Source organism: Paramormyrops kingsleyae, chromosome 24 (assembly GCF_048594095.1).
Source record: "Paramormyrops kingsleyae isolate MSU_618 chromosome 24, PKINGS_0.4, whole genome shotgun sequence".
Classification (NCBI taxonomy): Eukaryota; Metazoa; Chordata; class Actinopteri; order Osteoglossiformes; family Mormyridae; genus Paramormyrops; species Paramormyrops kingsleyae.
Genome location: NC_132820.1, coordinates 7,053,479 through 7,075,766, shown reverse-complemented (window position 1 = coordinate 7,075,766; position 22,288 = coordinate 7,053,479). Strand labels below are relative to the sequence as shown.

Here is a 22,288-nt window from a genome sequence, read left to right as displayed (position 1 = left end):
ATAAGATTGCCCACCACTGTCCTAAAGTGACCCCCCCCCCCCCCCAACTCCTCTAGAGGTAAGTGGACTGACTGAAATCAGAGCACATTTAATGCTGGTTCCAGGCCAGCTTATGTTGGGACTGTGCGCCAGACTGGGTCTCATGTGTGACGCGGCTCCCAGCCATGTCAAATCCATGGGCTCCGTGGAGGAGACTGATAGTCTGTCCTTCACCCCCACTGCATATTCCTTTCCCCCGTGGAATTCCAGCCCCGGCCGTGACTGCGGGAGACAGCTCTAAGTAACATGTTAATCAGACGCTGGCGGGGACAGCAACAGGGCCGCACTGCAACACAGGACGGCACTGCAACACACTGCGGCTGGCGGTAACGCATGGCTGGCCGCGCGAAGCTAATTATGCTAATCAAAAGATGTAGGGAAAGCAGATTACTGGGACTGGACAGCTTTTCTCATTCTACAATAGGCTCACCACTGTAAATATAGTAACAATAATAATACCTATTATTTATAAGGGGCCTTTCGAGACACTCAAGGACACCTTACAAACACGAAATCAACAGTCACAATATAGAATAAAAGAATGTATTACAGTTACAATAAAACCAGTGTTAATATAACACTGAATAAATATATCATGCAGAATAAGCGAGCTGAAGAAGGTGTGTTTTAAGGCGGGATTGAAAGGTAGGAAGAAAGTCTGTATCACGAATGTCTTGTGGGAGACAGATCCGGAGACGAGAGCCCACTTAGCTGAATGCTGTGAACTATGTGCTATAAATATGTATATTAGATAAATATACCAGCAGTTTGATTGACGCTAGTCATCCGTTCCACAAACCCTCAAGTAAGTCAAGTTTTAAGTATGTTGGGTTTACCTTCCCACACCGTACAAGACAATTTATGGCAAAAAAAACACATAAGCCAAAAATATACTAGTAATACATACTAAAGAATACAGATTAAATAAATGAGAACACAAAGTGGAAATTTACTAACAGTCGTATGTTGCCTGTTTGTGTTAAGGGTTTTGTAAATTACGTATCGCTGATATTTTTTGCGTAAGTCGAGATTTTCGTATGTTGCGAACCGCCTGTGTGTAAAACAGTGGGTAGTGTGCAGGAGCCTCGCATGTACCGGGTTCGAGGCCTGAATCCCGCCCCCCATAGGTCCGCATGTTCATTGTGTGTCATGTGACTTTCCTCTGGGTAACATATTAGTGCTTACGAGCGGACCTACGCAGAGATTTTGAGGGGGCAAGTGCTTGACAGCAAAATTTGCCAAATGCATGGGGGGGGGGGGGGTTCTCTTATAATCGGGGCCAATATTGTACACGCTTGTGTGATTTGTCATAAGGATGATTAGCGGTTGATATTCTCCATTTTCCAACCATCCATCCTCTAGCCATTTCTCACAATACAATTTGGGGGCCACTATCAGAGTAATGTTAAGAGATCAGCAATTTTCTGAGCATACTGTTTATTCACTAAAAACAACGGCCTCCCTTCCTGTCGATGTAGTACATTCCAGATACACCAATAAAAACCTTGAAAGTGTTTATGACACGCTGTAAAATATCAATATGCTGGAAGTACCTGCTCTGGGATTTTATGGTTCATGGATTCAAAGGACTAACAGTTGGAATCAAATTTATTTCGGGGCGTGGGTAGGCACTCACTCGGTGCTCACGCTTGGCTTGTCCCTCTAAATTTCACTCAGCCACTGAGGATCATTATTCATTTGGCTAGTCGGGCACTTTTCAATAGACCTGTGCCTTTATTCATCTAGGGTCATTCAGGCCTATTTACTACAATTACGAGCCAATCAGAGGCACCCTAGAGCTTTTCTCCTGTATTGTATACAGCCCAAAAAGATTTGCGGAGGACAACTGCATTGTTCAGTCGAGTGCAGATGAACGTTCCCACATTCCCTGTAAATATGACCTTTTATTCAGTCCATATAATGATTTTTTTTTCTTCCTCACAAGCACTAGCTTAATTTGATTAGAGGTAAATGCAAACGTTTTTAAAAATAATTCTTTATTCGTTTCCATAGAGGTCATACAGCTCACTCTCCCGGAAGATCAAAGGGTGAGCATCTCCACGGTTACCGTCGGCCTTAGCACCATGCTGTCCTGTGCCATCCAAGGGACACTGCGGCCACCGGTCATCTGGAAGAGAAACGGAATCGTCCTCAATTTCCTGGACCTGGAGGACATCAATGTAGGTTCTAGAATCTCCAATCCCATTTGTTGTTGCAATTGCCAGCTACACACACTAATTTAACGCTTTTCCCGATAGCTCATGTTGCGTGTATCACAGTCTTTGGGGATCACTAATTAAGGCATTCCCTGAAGATTATACCAATGCGCAGAGTTTCAAGTCAGGCTTTTGATTCTAACAAATACCAGTTTAATTCATTTTAATTTCTTAAATGAACTTGTTATTCTTTTGTTGCTTGACTAACAAGAACACTTTTAGGTTTGCACATCAAAGATTCATCTTATTAAATGCAAACTATGTAGATGCAGTAAATATATATACATATAAAAATATAATTACACAAAACCATTAAGTTCTTTATTGCCATTTACAATAGATTCTGAAGACATTTTTTTTATAATTTATGAAGTTATACTATACTATAATACTCCAGGTCAGAGTCAATCTCCCAGCTGCCTCGCCATGACTTTAAGATTTGTTTCAACAGTTGGTCGTTTTAATTACCTTTCTGGTAAAGAACAATGCAGAATCCTTTCTGGGACCTGAACCTGCAACATTCAGGATAAAAAGTCTCTGCCACTAGCTACTGTGGCTTCTGCTCCTCGTCTAAAGTTACACCACAGTGGCAGCAACAATTTAACATTAAATTAATATCAACACGTGAGAAGTCGGAGAGCGATATTCAGCTATTCAACTAAGTCAACACCATAGGAAACGCGTCGGTGTCGATACACAGACCGTGCATGGTGATCGCAGTAATCGGAGCCATGCTGTTTTCAGAAGACCGCGGACCCATGTAACAGACGACTAATGAATCTGTGCGCGCTGCAGCCACTAATCAGCCCGAGTTAACGAAGCGTTGTCTCGCTGGCAAGGCACTCACCTATACACCTGACAGTGCGAGCCTGTGATTGGCTGATATAAAAAAAACGCTTTAATCGCCTGTTAATGAATGGCCCTTTTGAGCATGCCCACCGAAGCCTCAAACGACGACACGTGTTGGTAAACAAGTGTGTCAGCAGGAGGAATTAATAAACGACTCAAAGTTCCGACGAAAACACACAGACTTCTTCTGCTATTGCGCGAACGGTACAGTGGCTTCTGACGTTCGCATTTCGAACGCGTTAACGGACCTTTATTTTTTTCCGTTTAATGCAGCAATCAGGGAGTAGCCTTATCAATAGCCAATCACATGTTTAGAATTGGTGAGTGACAGGGGAGCAAGCCAATCAGCTATCAGCTGATTGGACACTTTTTTTTGCGGCTTTTTACTGCAGCCTCATTTTAGGATCACGCGAGCAGCTCCACCACGGATATCTGAACAGAGTTTTGACTGAGAGGCTGTGCCGTCCTTGACAGCTCCTGTGGAGCGGTTGTCTACTGTAAGCTGGCTCAAGCCCAGTTCGGCGGTTTGATGCGGTCGGACAAACACGCTCGCACCCAATAATCTCCCCAGACGTCCGAGTCCCCAGATGCGGTTTGTTAATCCGGTTTGTAGAAGGGAAGGCAGCGCATGATGCGAGGAACGCTGCCCAGTGTCGGGGTCCTAACACACCCCAGCGTGAACCTTCACAGCGCTGAAATGAAAACAACAACAACAAAACGACTGCCACCAAACGTTGCTTGAATTAACATGTCAGCCCAGCTTTCATTCGTCTGCTGGGCCTTCAGACAGAGGGGCCAACCTTATCATTAACCAATGATATGTTTTTAATTGGTGTGTGACAGGGGCGGGGCACTCCAGGGGCCAATCGGCTTTCAACTGGGGCCAGTGGCCCCGCCCTGTACACGCCCCTGGTACAGTGAAGCCACGAATACCATTCTTCCATGGCCCTGGTACAGGACCATTCATTTTCTCTCCTGGAGATCCGAAGTGTCTCGTTCTTCTCCACTCAGCCCTGCACCTGAGTCGCATTTTACTACAATTTTTATAACTCACTTCGGAGCGGGAGCAAATCATGACTATACCCACCGTCTAACCACATGTCCTGGACGGGTTCATTGGGAGAGACCCAGGTCCAACCCAAGCCGGTAGAGGCCGTGAAGTCACTACACACTGGATGGGAAGCCCATTCCCAAATGCATCATTTTTAATTGTGATTTTAGCACATATGGACCCAAACAAGTGTATCTCAAAATGCATAATTTACTGATACATTTTAAAAAGCATTACTGATGTATTATTAATATTGCACTAATGCTGTTCATTTCTAAGTAAATTAATCTGCTTTATTTAAGCGGCTGAAAATGAAATATTTGTTCGGTGGCCGTAATGCTTGGTGAGGAATAGGCATGTCTAAGCGATGGCCTATAACGCCGAGCGGGGCCAACCACCCCTATGGGCATTTCAACAGCAGGCCTTTGGTGTTAAGGTGCCTGCCACGAATGGCTGACTCCCACGCACTTAAGCACGATCTCATCCCTTAATCCCTTTAAAGGCCCAGCCGGAAACCCCCGGGTGAGTTGTGCATCCTGAAAAACAACAACTGGCCTCATTAATCACGCTAATGCGCTTTTTATTTTTAACTCTTCCTATATATCAGGATGATTGAGCTGGATGTCAGGGCTCGAATCTCCCTACCATTCCACTGGGGTCGCACGGTAAAGCGTGGTGATTGATTGGCTGGCGGTCACATGACTTTCCCGTTGCCCCTCCCCCCCCCTTCTCTTCATTAGGACTTTGGTGATGATGGCTCCTTGTACATTACCAAAGTGACGACCATCCACATGGGCAATTACAGCTGCCACGCTTACGGATATGAGGACCTCTTCCAGATACATGTGCTGCAGGTGAATGGTTAGTAATGGAAGACGTGGGACTCCATGTTCAATTCAGTCACAACCGGGCACAAAGTTACTAGGAATCTGAAGGCTTTAAGACAGACTGCCTAAACACACACCTACCTTTTCCGTTTCATTCAGAAAGTGTTTCTTAATTCCACCATTACGTTTTCTTGGCAACACTTAATATACTAGTACACGCTTACTTAATGTATTAATTAACCAGAAACTAAGTGTTAATTATGTATTGATCCCATGTTCGTTCATCATTAATCAATCATAACAGTTCATGCAGTTACTGCATTTGTTCATAATTTGTACTTGAATAGTAACTGAGTTACTAAGTTACTTGTGGCCCGTCAAGTAAATTGTTACTTTTATATTTGATTTTTTTTTTTTTGATATTATGTTATGGAAGCAGAAGTATGAAAACGACATTGAGTCTAGACGACTGTTTTCCGCTCAAATTTGTGATCTTTTATGCATTTTTCACCTTTTATCCCCAGTGAACCTCTCCGAATGAAATTGACACTCACTTCCGATATGTTCGCGCGAAGGCGAATTTGTTACAGAGTAACCATAACCTCGCTCACAGCTCTCTGTCCTGCAAAGCATAGCATCACATTATAGTCGGACATAAGACTAGAAGAAGCAGAGTCAACTCCTGTTATGCTGAAGTGAGACAAACAACATTGCTTAGCTACATCAAATGGCTAGTGGCTAGTGGAATGTGGGAGGCTTTAGATAATGATTTGCGTAAGACTTCGGGCTGAACGGTGCAATTACCAGAATTTCCCCGCTGCCGGAGGTTCAGGAACAGTTTGTTGCCTGTAGAAAATCGATGATAGTGATCCAAAACTACCGCATTCACTACTCACCATCAAATACATATTACAAGAGAGCATCTTCCAATACCAGAAATATTTGGAATTAGCGGGCATGAAAAGATGAAATTGTTCTTGTTTATGAAGTGGGTTTTTTTTTTGCTAATTGAAAAACTCTAAAGCTACAAGAGAAGAAAGCCCTTCAGCCAATACGTTAAGCAAATATAATTGTTCCAAAAAACAGGTTATCTAATTTCATGATTAGCGGGCCTCAGACCTTGGTTTTAAAGCATTTTCATATGTGAATAATGCAAAAAATATTTGCAAACCATTATGCAGATTAGGTAGTGTTGCCCCTACCTCACAGTTTGGGTCGAGTTTTATAGTATATTTTTTCTTTCTCATCACACAATAAGCACAATATTACCATTTTCATTTATTAATTTATTAACCAAGTTCTTCAGTCCCAGTGAAAGTGGGTGAACTCAGCGCTGGGTGAACCAACCACTTGAGTATAAAGAGTGACAGTCATTGAGTACTCAACTGGTTGGCTGAAACAAAATCTTGGTCTGGACTTTTATTCTCTGGACCTGGACTACCCACCACTGGTGGTAATATTAGTTGAGGTGGGCGCTGGTGGGCTGGTTGGGTCTCTGACGCCCCCCTTCCTATGTGTTCCCAGTGCCCCCAGTCATCCTTGTGTACCCAGAGACGCAGGCACAGGAACCCGGGGTAGCAGCTAGTCTACACTGCTATGCTGACGGTATCCCAAATCCCAGCATCGTGTGGCTCAAGAACGGCATGGATCTGCAGCCCAGACTTTCCAAGCAGCTCTCTGTCATAGGTAAGGCAGCCGGTTAGAAGCCTCTGAAGAACATCTCCGAAGGATCAGCCCAGGTGGTTTGACGCCAAGAGCAAAGGCGTTTTATTATTATTATTATTTAACCTTTCATCAAACTATTGCACAGTACTCTATAGCTGTGTTACATAACATTGTGCGTCTTGGTCTTGCTGTTGGCGTTGTGAGAGTTAACAGCTGCCCCCGTCTTAACAAAAGAGTCAAAAATACACCATAAGTCCAGAATCAGGTATTAAAGAGGTTATGACCTTATATCCTGAAGGTATCTGGTGTGAGTTCCAGTGTGGATCCTTCTGTTAAAGCTTTAAGTAAACATTCCCCCCGTGACCTGCATCAGAGGGCAGTTTATGGGCTGTGCGTGGGTCATTACCTACTGTAATAGCCTGTTATCGTCTATGAAGTTTATCACTTAAGTGTCTTAGAAAAGCTTTATAAGACGCCGTGTTACAGATATGGACCTCCACACACGCCAACAATGATATCGTTTTTGCCACTTCTTTTTCAGTCGCACCCAGAACACCCAGAACAAGAATTATCACCTCCGTCATTGTTATTTACTAGAGTTATCATGACCCTGCAGTGGATAAGCAGTTACGGGAAATGGATGAATGAGCGCTGATTGGAAGTGTAGCGGTTCCCCAGTATTAATGCGGCGGCCTGGCACAAAGAAATACATCGAAATAACAGCTTAACGCTATCTTATTAAACCATTTCTCTTAGGCGGATTCTTTCGCTATGCATGCAAACGGAGATAAACCGGAGCCGTGAATCTAAACAACGTTCTTCTGCAAGATGAGTGGAGAGATAATAAGCGTTAGATATAGACACCATCTTGGGTATTTAATTAGAGGTGTTTTCTTTTGTCTGCCGAGATAGCGCTAACTGTAAAGCGATGCTATTTATTTCCTTCCCTCCAAGGGTATTTCTGACAAAAAGTGTATGAATATTTATCGGGAATTGCGATGGAGGAGGCAGACGATGGCTCGCAGGGCGTTGGCGGAATCGGCGAGCGTTACCTATTTTCCCCGGCATCGCGGCTAAGTGCCGCACTCAGTTTTTGAAGTTCGTGGCGGTGTGGGGGGGGGGGGGGAGGGTGGTTCACAGCGCCGTGTGTGGTTCACTCTTTAGCTGCAGGGGGGTGGGGGATGGCTCCACTTTGCTATGTGATTGCGCCTCTCAATGTGTGGAGCAGGGTTATGGAGAAGTCCCAGTCTAGGTTTGCCACTTCCAATCAGGAGAAATAAGGGACACCCCCCGCCCCATGGGGGGTGGGGGTCTGCCAACTCTATTCACATCCATCATGGTCAATATGTATTTATGGTCAATTCCATTAGTATTTTTTATCATCTAAATGTATCTCAAATTCATTCAGATCATTTTTGTGATGTGAGGTTCATCATTATCGACATGGCTTGTAACATACAGAAAATAACCTTTTTACATTTGTTCTTAGAATAGAATTAGAACTCTGTTTAAATCAATTGCAAGTCAATTTCAAAGTGTCGACTTAGAGATTCTGCAAAAAAAAACACATACACCAGCATAGCTGGTTACCAGCATGACCAGTATATGTTGTATTTTGGTGCTGGTGGACCAACACAGCTATCCTGGTTTGCCAGGTACACCGGCACCAAACCAGCACTAACCTGCATAGACCAGCAAGGGAAATATACTGATCTATACTGGTTTTTTCAGCATAGATCAATGTTTGCTTTTTTCTGGGTTGGTTTAATGTAGAGACAGTCCCCCTGCAATCCTTGAATTGAATTGTTTTCAGAAACCACAACTTACTGAGCATCGCCTCAGAGCACCATCAACCTGCCCTTTGTCTAAAAGGCAACGACGTGCCCCTGAAGTAACATCGGCCCCTTTTCTGCGGCAATTAAAAAAACAAACGCTCTGCGTGACGTCTGCGCTCAAAGCGCAGCTCATTTCGCCCCGAGCTGGAAATGCCTTCCAGAAGCATCCATCAGCTCACGCGAGACAGGAGAGCTGAGAAAGCAAAAACGGCGACAGCGACGAGAGACGGAATACGGCGGCGCGTTCGGTCGCACGTACCTGTTGCACTTGCCGTTTTTGACGGAGTGCGTGAAAACCATTCTGTCTTGGGCCCTTTTGAGCGAACAATAACATAACCCCCAACTGTGCGAATTTAAGTAGCTCCCCCGCAAGTCTCATTGTTCGGTACAGATGCACTTCAAAGGTGCTCGGGTCATGAGGGGGTGACAATGCCAAGCAGGGCCCTTTGCCTGCATCTCTGAGAAGCGGCCTGGTGAAGTGGTACAAAATTGCTAAGGAGGGGGGCGGGGGCTTTTTGAAAGAATTTCTTTTGAAGTGTGATCGACGTGTCACCTCGACAGCAAACGGCAGCGAGCTGCACATTAGCAGCGTCCGCTACGAGGACACTGGCGCTTACACCTGCATCGCCAAGAACGACGTGGGCGTGGACGAGGACATCTCCTCCCTGTTCGTGGAAGATTCGGCCAGGAAGACGCGTGAGTTTGAACGGCCTGCCTTACACGTCCTCAAGATTCACGCCATATTTACATTTATTTACAGTAGGCAGAGCCTACGCTTTGAAGTTCTGTTGGTTTTCTAAGCATTAAAGTGAAATATTCAGTTTTCTAAAGGAAATGTATTTTAAAGCAAAATGAGATGACTTCTAAGTTTAGCTTTGTGTATTCCCTTGACTGCAAACAGTGCAAAACAGACAGGAAATGTGGGAACTGGGACATAAACCTACACATAGAAGAATAGAAGATTCACACATAATCTGTTACACAAACCACAGCTTTTTAATTTAATGTTCTTAGGATTTGTTGGATTGTTGGATTGGTGAGGTTTGGTGGTGTATAAGTGGGCACACACTCACAATGAAAACAATTGCTGGCTGAAAGTTTAGCTACGTTTTACGTATTCAGATCAGGGAGGCTGTAATACACATCAAACTAACAAAGGAGGAAATGACATCAGACATCAGCTGATGGAGATTTTATTGGTGATTAGGCTGTGCATGAGGAAATAAAAGCTAAAAATACATTTTTGTTCACACTTGACTTGTGACAGTGCAGCACCGTGTTCACTAGATGACGCCAACGTGCGCTTCTTTAAAGCCCTAATCTTCCATTACTCAAAGTGACGTTTTTATATGTTTTTTGTTTTCTCTTTCATTATTTACCGGCACCGCGACGCTGCAGTTGCAAACATACTGTGGCGACAGGAAGGTACTGAGGAAGCCTTTGGTGTTTATCGACCATCCGTGTCTGTCTGCTTCAAAATCCATGTCCATTACATCAGTCACGATGCCCTCTGAACAAATATCAACAAATAAATAATCAGCAAATTCCATCACCCCAAATTTTCCTGACGTACCCAAAGTCCCAATGCAGTATTTTCAAGGTCAAGTGCTGTCACAAAAATGTTTTCAGCTTTTATTTCTATATATATTTTTTTTCGTACTTCGTTACTTTGGTTACTTTTTTCGCTCGTGGTGTAAACTCCGGTCAGATGGCTTGAGGCTGCCGCGTATTCATCTGAACAGCTAGACGGCTGACAGACAGCAGATTGTCGCTTTAGATGGCTGCCCGCACGAAATGTCGACACCTAGCTTTTCTTTACGTTCACGTAGCCCGGAAATTGCCCACTAGCGTAAAGCTGAAAACACCTTTGTCACAGTACAGCCTTTCAGTTAATTGTACAGTTTGTCCCATAGAGATTGACCTACTTGCACCTCCTACAAGAAGCCTCATACCGGCACACCAACTGTAAAGTGGCCTTTGTTTTTATCTAGTTTCATCATTTTCTGCGTTTAAGTTTAGATTTTCTCTTTTGCTGTCAGTTTGTTCATTGAATCGAGTTATTCATCAATGGACCATACATTTAATATCCTCGTGTGATCAACGTGGAAGAGTGGAGTGTGCTAACAAGGCGTTTCATTGGTTTTGCTTCTCCGCTCAGGGCTGAGCGTTGGAAACATGTTCTACATCTTCTCCGACGAAGGGATCACCATTCTCCAGCCCGCCGACTGCGAGACGCACAAGCACATTAAGCGCACGGACAGGATCGTGGCGAGCTACGTGAGGGACCCCCCGAGGTTTCATCGCTTAGGGGATTAACCGCTAACAGACATTAGCGCCAAAGCTACCGGCGACCTCCCACTGAACTCCGGCTTCCTCTGCGCGGACGATTGCCTGCCGCACCGTCCCGAGGCTCTCGCACGCCAGCTGTGCTACTTAACGCTGTTTGTTTACAGGCTCCCTTGCCCCCCATAGCCCCCCATTTCTGAGGGAGTTTACAGTTTATTGAGGCACAACTGAATATTACACTCGAATCCAATTCATCAGTGAAGCACCAGGAAACATCTCTCAAATGACCCAGGAGCTTTTATATAGCCCAAGTTACTTGTTTCTTCAAGAGATCAGAGTTTCACAGTCCTGAGTAATTGTAATAGGGTTTTGCATAAAATCGATGTTGCATGTAGAATCACTAAAGCCTGTCCGTGCTTCAAACAGCAATTCCTCTACTTCACTGCCTTGACGCAGCAATGGAAATGGCTTCTTTTTTGGTTTGTGCCTGCAGGAGGAAATATGTCCCAAAGCAGAAGGCGACTCTCCTCCGAGGTGTGTTTGGGCCTCTGCCGTCAGCGTCAGGGACAAGTACATCTACATCTCACAGCCCCTTCAGAACAGACTGCTGGTGGTGGACACTCAAGCCCAGAAAGTCGTGCAAGTGGGTAGCCATTGTCTTCGTTCATTTATGTCACCGCTTACAGCTTATTTGCTGATGGTTTGTCTTCGGGGCTCGTGGGGGAGTCGGCGAAGGCCATTCTGTTTGTGTAGACTGAGCCACAGGAGGTGGTAGATGGGTTTTTGTTTTCATGAGGGGGGCTAATTCAGGGGTGAGGCTAGGAATCCCAGGTCCCTTGTCAGAAACCATCTACGTCTGGGTTCCCCCCAATCATTCAGAGTTCCCATCCCAATTATGGTGTGTCAGATTTTGAGCGAAAACACCCAAAATGCCCAGGGTACCTTGGTGTAAGTACATCCGCGCCAGAGCAGGTAATGGCTGGTGATGGATGGCTTGGTTCTGCGGTCTCGACGACAGCGTTACCCCTAGCTGAACTCTTCCCCCGGGTTCCCCCCTCCCGAGGTGGTGGAGACGGACCCAGTTCCAGTGAAGCTCCACTACGACAAGTCGCACGACCAAGTCTGGGTGCTAAGCTGGGGAGATCTTCGCAAGACGCATCCCACCCTGCAGGTGAGTGCTGGTTCATCAAGGCCTGAGGTGACCTTATGGTTATGGAAGTAGGCTTGTAGACCCCTTTATGCGGGCTGCCAAATATGGACTGTTTCAGTGAAAACCCAGCTGTATAAACTCCCCAAGACTTCAACTGCAAAATGTATTATGGACTAAGATATCTGTTAAGAAGTGCCAATAAACATCTATTCTTTGACCCATTAAATATTAGAGATATCATTGTAGAATCTTAATGAATGGTCATGAAAGTCATAATGAATGGAATACCTGAGATTGTTTTGAATTTATATCAAACCAGAATGTTAAATATGATGGGCTCCATTCAGGACACAGTTGATGTTGAGCATCAACTTAATCAACCAAAGTTAACTCTGTCCTTGACAAACGTATGTGATTTTCCTTCTCGGAACATTGCATTCATTTTTATGGCCACGAGATTCCCAGTGTCATGCCGAGAATGGAAAAATTGAGGTGTTTATCATGGTATCAGGATTGAACAAGCCCCTTGAATCAAACGATGAACAGACCGACCAAATGGAGACAGTCAATAATGACAACTGAAAGGTGGCATATTTGTTATTTGAGAGAAATTGCCTTGAGACAGACGCAAAGATCGCTACACTTCGTGCTCTCAAATTACTGTACAATACCAGACTCATATTGAGTAAACAAATACAGTGCTACCTCAGTTCTCGAACTCATTAGAACTCAAATTTCTTAAAAGTCGAACCAACCAGTTAGGAAAAAAAATTACCTAGTACTCTATCTGAATCTCAGAGGTCAAACCGTGAATGCTGACCCAAGATAACTTGTACGCGCGGGGAAATGAGTCAGCGGAAACAAAGGGTAACGCTTCAGTCTCAGCCTCGCATTCGCTGTGATAGCATCGTGCATGTTTACACTGGCTGAATACATATATTTAGACAGTAAAAATATATTTAGACAATGATAGACAGTAACAGTAATTATTATATAATTAAATACATTTTAAAATAAAGATTTCTTATTTATTATTTTAATATTAACAATAAACCATTAATACATTTTATCGTAATAATATTGTCGTGCCAAGCGGGGCCGGAACGGAGACAAATGCGCAGACGTCAGGGTATCGGGGAATACGGGGTTTAATTACAGGTAAGGCAGGCAAAACACAGACGGACAATACAATGACCGGACTGGGGAAACAAACTGAAACGCGGACGAAATACAGAGGACTCATGACAACAACAAGAAACAGCTGATCACACGGGGATTCCACACGGGGTTAACGAGGGGGCGTGGCACACGGAAGGAGCGGACGATCGGGGCAGGACCCATTGTTTTTTTTTTTTAACTTTACACATTGGATACATTTATTTTCTTACTTTACAAATTACTGTTTTGATAAATGTCCTTAGATGTGTTTAGTACGGTATATGCTTTTCTTGTTTTATCCAGTTCATTTTGTGTTTAAATGCTAAAAAAAAAAAACATATTTAGGTTTCATTTTTTGGGGCCGGGAACCAATTCATTGATTATTTCTTAGGATTCGATCCGGAGTTCTGAACGGATTACGTTCGAGTTCTGAGGTACCACTGTACTTGGAAAAATTTTGAGCACTAAATAACAATCATGAAGAGCTTTCTCTCTTAGGCTCTGTCATATGGCAACCAAAAATTTGATTGTCGCTGTGTTCCCAAGCACTGTTGCCTCAGTCTCTGGACATTTAGAGAGAAAATTATCACCATGTGTTTTGTGTTTAACGGTCAGCCGGATGCTAGATGGTAACACCCCCCCCCCCCCAACCACCACCACCAGTGTGCTTGTTTAGTGTTTCTCGGGGGGGTGGACAAACCTCAGCCAAGCAGCGACCACAGGTGCATGGTTTTGTTTTTAAACACAGGTGTTGTGGGGGGGGATGGGTATCTTCACCATGGACTATTGGCGGAGGACAAATTACACCTTCACCACCAAGGACCGAGTTGCACTTCCACAAGACAAAACGCCCCTCCTTTTCTCCAAAGGAAGAATCCCACAAAGCCCCTTCTCAACACATTGTAATGGAGAGCTTCCTATTAACAAGGGAGTCTGTCTCAGTGCTTAGCCAAATTCTCCCCGTTCCGTGGCCTTAATCTGCCAGCCGTTCCTTACCTTGAATGGGAGAGGGAGCACCAAGCCTCACGAAACAGGAGGAGAAGACCTATGAAAAGGTCCTCCATCAAACGAGGAGGATTTATCCTCATTTTATTCCTTTTTAGGGGCTAGAGAAGTTCCTCAAACAGCTTTTGAGGATGACCGACATGCATTTGAGGTCACCAGATGAGCCATTCTGGGAAACTTATTTGGGCTTGCGGGCAGTGAATAATTATTTACGGGATATGAATCGCTCTCAGATGCAATAAAGCAATATCTAGAGAAGCACATAATAAAGTGTAGGGCAAATGGTTCACACCACAAATAAATGACTCGATAATGTCATTATCATTTGCAATACAAATAATTGGCCTGAGCATTGAGAATTCATCTCTGTCGGAGGAACCATTTTGCTTGAGCGGTGAAATATCAAACCTCTCCCTGTATTTTTTTTTCTTCTTCTTTTAAATAGCTCAATATCATTCTGCAAACATGAGGGTTTGACCGTCTTTTCATTAAACACAAAGCGAGGGAAGTCTGGAAGATAGCAGAGATTAATACCTGCATTTTTATACACGTTCAGAGACTGTCCTGTACCCAGACAGGTTGGTAGTGGAGAGTTATAAAAATAAAATAAAAAAACATGCTTTTTCATCAGACTAGCTACCCATCAAGGAACTCGAGAAAAAAGGCGGAAATCACACTGGGAAATGGCGTCTGCGCTATCCAGCATACTTCCTAATTAAAACATTATGAATATGCATGCGAGCCGTTTCGGGAAAACTGATAGCATCAACATTACAGTAAGTGAATAAAATAGATTTGCGGAACAATTGTGATAAAACAATTAACATAAAATGATTTAATTACAGTAAAATTAATGTATTAAGCATCGCAGAAGTGTAACATTTTGCACCACCATTGTTCGCTCAAAAAGAACAAAAAACAAAAATGTAACACCATTACGTTATCCTTTGTTTTTCCAGGTATTTTGTTTTCTTTAATGTTTCACGGTAATGCTTGTTTCAGTTCAATGAATATATACATTACAATTTTTACTAAGCCTAAAAACATGACGGCGAAATGGAAAAGCAGTCGTTAAGTGATTAAAAATGGCAGCTGGCGTTAAAATTTACAGAACCGAGCATTCTGGGTAAGTGGAGCGAGTCTCTCGTTTGTAATACATCTTGTGTTCTGGAACTGCACTTGAGCTCTAATTAATGAAGGCATTCATTTCTAATAATCGGCCTGTATGGGAAACGTTTGTGGGGAAACCCCCCCCCCCCCAACTCCCCACCCTGGGGGAATCGTGTATTGATGTCTTTCGCTCATAGAAACAAAGGCCCTGGCATGTAAGGCTAGCAGTGATTAGTGCGCGGATGCCAAACTGATGGGTCAGTGACAGCACTGTAATTCTGGGCTCCCGGCACTGCCAGCTGCTGCCGATGTAATCCCTGTCCTTCAGGAGAGCAGAACAAACCCAGCAGATACTCCGTTTAACCTGACAGAAAGCCAGCTGACATCACCTGAATGGGGTGTCTCCCCCCCGCCCCCCCCCGTTTAACACTAAATACATATATTGTGAGTCATCCTGTATTGAATAACCTGTATGGAAGATGGATGTATTTATTTATTTTGTGTTTTTTTTTTTTTATATTTCTCTAAAGCAACATAGATTTGAGAAGGTAGGGTCAGCCAAACCCTGGACCAATTGCGGTTAAGGACTATTCTCAGGGGCGACACGGTGACATCACTCTGTTGACAGTGGGATTTGAGCCAATGACCTTCCGATCACAGGCACATGCAAACTCCTCACACACAGAGTCAAGGCGTGATTCGGACCACCAACATTGGAGATGCGACATGGCCTCAATATATTTATGCTATCGTCTTGTTTTCCACTTCATGAGGACTATTTTCAAGGTCCTGCATAGCAGTCTGCCCATTACAGTCCAAGGCTAGTTTGCCTGCCGCATTTTATTCACATCAAACTGGAAGGTCATATAGGGCGAAGATAAAATGTGTAGGAATTTAATCACATATCCACCTGAGAGGCCACTTTCACAGTGCTGATCTGTTAGCGTCACACCTAGTGTCAAGATAAACCCCCGAAGAGCAGCCCGCTGTACAAACTGTTTTTGATACATCATAAACACAGCGTAGCGTAGATAAATCAGTTATCTGCTATGTAACAACGACTACAGAACATTTTGGAAATTTCATTAAACGTTAATTCATTAACAGAATGTTAGCATGCAATCTTCGTGACAATCATACAACGGCTATTATAATTAAATCATTATTTTATGCAAAAATTCCAAATATCTGTACACGATGTATTCTGATTTTGTGCCTAGCCATCTGTTCCCTTACCTGTGATGAATTTAAATCCACCCCCCCACCCTGTTTGCATTTTACTTTTATAAGAAGTGTGTTGAAGATTGGCACCTCTTCAGTTTATTGTAATTTGAACTGCACTCACTATGTAAGGTTTAAAGCTAACAGGATGGTTTTAATCCAAGCAGTGAGTCAGCCCAAACTGCATGAGTGGGGAGATTGAAGCTGGCACTCTTGGTAAAACACAGATTTCTGTAAACTGCAGTTGGCGTGGAACTGGGGAGGGACTTAATGGTAGATGCTGGCTCTTCTGAAGACATTTAGGGATGCCTTTTTGCCCTAAGTATAAACGACTCTGCTTTTGCTCGCTGCGGTTCTGCAGGTCGTCTCCCAGGCAAGTATTGGAGAGGAGCATCACGCAGTCCGAACAAGGTTCCAGAGAGTGGACGACTTCTTCATCCCTCCCACCAATCTCATCATCACCCATGTAAGGTACGTGACTCCAACTTCCATCGAGACTTCAGCCAGGCCTGTTTTCCAGTCCTGTTAATCTTAGAGGGATTTCTGTTCAAAAACGGTTTAAATTTCAAGTGGAGTTTCTGTGACAAAGTCAACGCCAAGGCTGGAAATAAGACAACATTCTAGCAAAAGTCAAACTGAAATCTCTTGACTTTTTCCTCGATTTTTTGTACCAAGGTTTGGCTTCATATTCCTCAAGTCGGAAACCGCCGTTCACAAAATCGACCTGGAGACTTTCCATCGCATCAAGACCATCAGCCTCAAGAACTACAGCTGCGTCCCGCTCAGCATGGCCTACACACACTTAAGTAGCTACTACTTCATCGAGTGCCTGGGCAAGAACTCGTCCTCGCTCCTGCCCCAGCTCATAATCGACGGCGTCACCGACTCAGTCATCGGGCAGAACCGCGACATCACGGGCAAGCCCTACGTGTCCGCAGACGGTCGCTACGTGGTCACGCCGGACCACCTACACGGAAAGGTCATGGTGCAGACAGTCACCTTCCAGGGGGTGCTGCAGCAGAGTCATGAGTTTGAGGCTGTCCTGAACGTTTCAGATCTGGCTTTCCAGCCTTCCTTCACAGAAGCCAACCAATACACCATCTTTGCTACCTCCCGGTCAGGAACGGACTTGTTCCTCTCTGACCTGTCCACGGGGAGGAGAGATGTTCTACAGAATATCAAAGAACCTATCCCTTCCAACTCCTGGCCCTGGAGTAGCGCCAACAGGGTGGTGGTCTCCAGCGGTCTGTTTGGCCAGTACCTGGTCACACCCTCGACGGAGTCCATCTTCGTGCTGAATGGGAAACAGAACAGGCCACACTGCGAGGTGTCAGACATCAAGAAGGGTAACACAGTGGTTTGGGTTGGGGAGGTATGAACACAGGGAAACGGTAGGATTTCAGAAGACGGCAAGATTTTAGGCCAAAATACGCTAGAATGTTCAACTCGATGTACATGGACTCAACCCTGGACTGAGCTAGTATCAATATGTGCGGTTAATGTGGTAGAGGAGGTTTGAATACAAAAAAAAACAAATGAATAAGATAATATTTTTATTTGGAGAAGATGATGGAAGTCTCCAGTGCAACAGTGATCTATGCGCACTAGAGAAAGTATCTAATCTCACCACCTTTTCACTCTGCAGACAAGCATTAAAAGAAAGGATAAATGATTTATTTAAAAAAAAAAAAAAAAAAAACTATGCACAATGATCACTTTTATAGAGTAACGCTTTTTTGGTTCGTTTGTCATATGCCAGTGCTACAAATGGTCACCCCATCCAGTCATCTGCCTATTTATGTGTCCATTCCCCATTTAATGACCCTCTTTCGACAGTAACGCTACAGTGGATGTTTATGCCATCATATAACGCATTCTGTGAAGCCTTTCATCTGAACCCAGAACAGGCTGGGTTTCAAATATTCGAAGTGTTTTCGGGAAAAAATAGCTATTTAACCTCCTGGACCTCCTGATGATTTCAATTAGGTCTCGCTTCCTGCAGCCACTAGAGCAGCAAAACACTGGATACACCATCATTGATATTCAGTTTTGTTCACATGCCACAGGTGATTCTTTTTGATCAGTTGTTCCTCTTCGTTCCGGCACCTGGCCCCATTTTTAACCTTTAAATGGTCTTATAAATTCATTTTCATTTTTCACCAGGCAACCCCATGTGGCCTTGAGGCCTAGATAAGCCACTAAAGTGACTTTGTCGTGACGCCGATCGGTCGCGTCCTCGCACCGAAAAACCCCAAGTCCGCGGAGAGTGGCCGTTTCGTTTCATGCCACCGGGGGAAGTCGTGCTTCATTTCCGTTGTCGAGAAGAGACTCGTTTGCCGTAAACCAGGAGGTCCACCAGGGGTTGCGCAGAGTGTCTTAGTGAGTGTGGAATAATGAAAAAAAGCTGGGAAGATTGGGGATTCTCTCCTCAGCGAGAAGAGGGTGTGGGGGAGGAGGTCTCATGAGCGCTAAGCCATCGCTGCCGGTCCCGCCTCTGCCTGTCTAACTTTGCCCGAAAATCAAAGCACTCAAAATTGTCTATCAAGTTCAATTCGTCTTTTTATCCATCTTTATTTAGTTTTTTTTTTCCTTTGTCTTTTTGGTGGCTGTACACATGATACATTTGGCTTCGTTGCTACTGGATCACGGTGACAGCGATGCCGATTCTCCATGCTTTCAGCATGCAGAATTAAGGCAAGTGTCAGGCCTATTTTAAGTTGACAGTACAAACATTAGATTCGACATCTCCCGTAACTGACTGTTAGGAGGAAGAACATTTAATATTACAGTGATTTTGTTTTAAATAAGACATTTATTTTTTTTAACTTCTATGTAATTAACAACCTTATTTTTGAATGCATAGTTAGGAACTTAAGAAATATCACCTTCATAATTGAAATTCATCAGAGTAACATTTTCTCTAACTTTAAATTGTATTGCAAAAATAAATAACACCTGTTTTACAAGCATAATCAAATAAATGTAAAATTTAAACTACTGATGGAAGGAATTATAGCTACCATACATTTTTTATTACTGAAACTGCTATTTTGAAAATGAAACCATATTCCTGTAATTTAACATGGATTCTCTCTTGGTGAATTAAACATGACTGTTTTAAGCCATTATAAAACCAGACCATACATAGGTGTAATTTTTTTCAGGAACTTAAATGATCCCCTGCCAGTTATTTAAATTGCTTTTGTGAGCTATTCTGCCCATCAGCGCATGTGTCCTTCATATTGACAAACACGTTATGGTGATTTTTGCTGTTGATCAGTAGGTGTTCTAGAGGTTAGAAGGTGTAGAGTAATTGGGGCTGCTATCGCTAGGCTTACAGGTTCAAATCCCCAATAGAGGCAGAGGAATGATTCTATAAAAAAAAAATCGATCTGTTGAAAAAGTGAAGGGTGAAGGGTAAATCATTAATGTCCGCGATTGTGCTCTTTGTGTAGATTTCTGCAAAGATGAAAACTTACACAGATCAGATTTAAGGACTAAAACGAAGACTGAAATGCTGTCGATCCACTAAAAACTAAATTCCTGTGTTCCTAAGTTCACGTTAAAAGATGTTTATACAGCAGTTTACTGTGTATACTGAGACGTGCTGAATTTTAAATGTTAAAGAATTAAGGATAAGAAATATTCCTGCAGGTTACACACAGATGAATGCTCATATCTGCCATCTTCTTCTCTGGGATGGAATTGATTGAAAATTACTGGTTGACAGTTTGGGTTCCAGAACTGAATATGCATTTAATCCAATTTACCCTCAGAATTATGAATACCTATAAAAAGTGGCTACAATTAGAGCAATTAAAGCTGTTTCCTCAAAATCAGTGTAACAATGTTACAAAAAAGGTCCACAGGTGTAGTATTGGTGTGATAGATCTCAGTCGCTACTGTTGATAATATAGTTCTGTAGAACACGGAGATGAATAAAATGTACAGATGTAATTATAAGCTTTGTGTTTTGATTTGTGAGGGAAATGTTTTCTATAAAACATTAAAAAGCAGAAAATTACGAAATGTACAGCTTATAAAATATAAATATTCAGGGACAAATTTCTCAAAACATTTGAAAGAGTAGCTTAAGTTTGGTGTACCGCTTTTCCTTAATCCTAAGTCACTTTTTACTCTAAGTAGTTTCTGTCTTTCATTTTTTTTTTTTACCTTAAATGGAAAACCAATCTCATCACATTGTGACATCACTGTTTATGACTCATGCCAGTATGCGTGGCACATTCCGCAGTGTAAAATCTAGAAGGTGGCACATTTTGTGGGAGTGAAATGTGAGACTGTGACCGAGTCCTCGTGCCACATGAGACCCACCGTTCATTCGTCTTCATTACGGACCTTCGCTTCCGGACAAAGTTCACTTATACGGTACAAATGATGTCCTACCACAGGACACCGGGCGTCTTTAAATAAACAAAGTCAGTTCCTGATACACTGAAGGACATTTGGAACAATGATGATTAATACTGCAGTCCTGCATGGTGTCTGTAGGTGTCACACACTGTGTATCAATCACCTGCTTTATATCCCAGATATGCAAGTGACTACCAGGCAGATGGTGAAATTACAAATGTTTTACTAACCAAACAGATACTAGCCCACTGCAAATACTGCAAGTTTGAACCCCACTCGAGATCTGCTTCCAACCTGGAAAAACGCACCCTAGGGGACCCCCCCCCCCAAAAAAAAAATAATAATAATTTCTGGCTACAAGCCTGGTAACTACTACTAACTGCTATTAATCTCGACGACCACGTGTGAACTGGATATGTTTAGTGTATTTGAAATTTTACACAAGGGGCCTAAATATACTCATTTGTTTGTGTGTGTGTGTGTATGTGTGTGTATGTGTGTGTCTGTGTGGCATGTTAGGATCTACAATGACTTCTGTGACCTGTAGGGGCTTCTAGATGTATTTGTGATGGTTAATCTCTATGCAACACATTCTCACCATCAAGGCAATAATTGTCGTTTTGAGAACAGTCATTCCTCATCGCCATTCCTTTCTCCAAGCCTTTCCCATTTAAGGAATTGCCATTTTATGTCAGATTTAAGTCAAAGACAAGATGGTTTTAAGATTTGACATATGTGACATAGGGACCTTTAGTCTGAAAAAGAAGCCTCATATCATTTTTCACGATTGCTTTAATAGGTCATTTTTATCCTTTCAAACATGTCCGAATACCTGCATTTTCTGTGTAGTAACGTAAATTTAAATGTTATGTACATACAGAGAATCGGTGACAATGTTTCTTTAATAAATGGGATTATTTTGGAATTTGATAAAAACTGCATCGTTTAGACTGGTTTGTTTTTGCTCTCCATTGGAATGTCTTTTCAATGTTTACACACCCTTTACCCTGGTAAACAGAAATAAAATGTCCTTACCTCATGCCTTCCTGTGATACTGAAGTCACCAGTGATGTGTTTGAATTAGCATTGACTGTAAAGATCAGTTCTTCTCAAATGTACTGTACAGTGTTTCCTGAGTTGTACATTTTTCCTCAGTTTTGTAATAAAAACCTTAAAAATCAAGCCACTGTATTTTGCTTCTTATAACGTTATTCCAAGACAAATAGCCTGTGGCTGCAGGTGCCGCTATATCCAGAGATGGTAATCAGTAAATCTCTGGCAGTGGCCCAAGTCATTGTTCGGCCGCAGAATGGAAAGATTTAAACCGCTATCTCTGCCGGTCGCAACATAAATCTCCTAGGCCGCCTGTCAATGTCCCCACAACTTACCGGCCATGTGCCCTGTATCATTCCTAAATCTCATCTACAAATTACCGAAATATAAACTCCAGACAGTAAACAGTGACACTATATTCCACCGTGTCCATAAAGTAGAGACTTGTGAAA

At 43.1% G+C, this 22,288-nt stretch overlaps 1 protein-coding gene across 2 annotated transcripts in view; it reads left to right on the top strand.

Moving 5' to 3' along the window:
• Positions 1-21,965, top strand: part of fstl4 (follistatin-like 4) — a 132,640-nt gene extending 110,675 nt beyond the window's left edge. The window contains exons 8-17 of one of the 2 annotated variants that reach the window (XM_023803437.2): positions 2,053-2,219; positions 4,896-5,016; positions 6,507-6,668; positions 9,044-9,178; positions 9,881-9,907; positions 10,641-10,759; positions 11,262-11,411; positions 11,832-11,939; positions 16,774-16,883; positions 17,088-21,965. In XM_023803437.2, the coding sequence (XP_023659205.2) occupies positions 2,053-2,219; positions 4,896-5,016; positions 6,507-6,668; positions 9,044-9,178; positions 9,881-9,907; positions 10,641-10,759; positions 11,262-11,411; positions 11,832-11,939; positions 16,774-16,883; positions 17,088-17,790 (1,802 nt within the window). In that variant the 3' untranslated portion in view covers positions 17,791-21,965. The remainder of the gene's footprint in view (positions 1-2,052; positions 2,220-4,895; positions 5,017-6,506; positions 6,669-9,043; positions 9,179-9,880; positions 9,908-10,640; positions 10,760-11,261; positions 11,412-11,831; positions 11,940-16,773; positions 16,884-17,087) is intronic. The other variant, XM_023803438.2, reaches the window with a different exon arrangement.
• Positions 21,966-22,288: the final 323 nt, after the last annotated feature.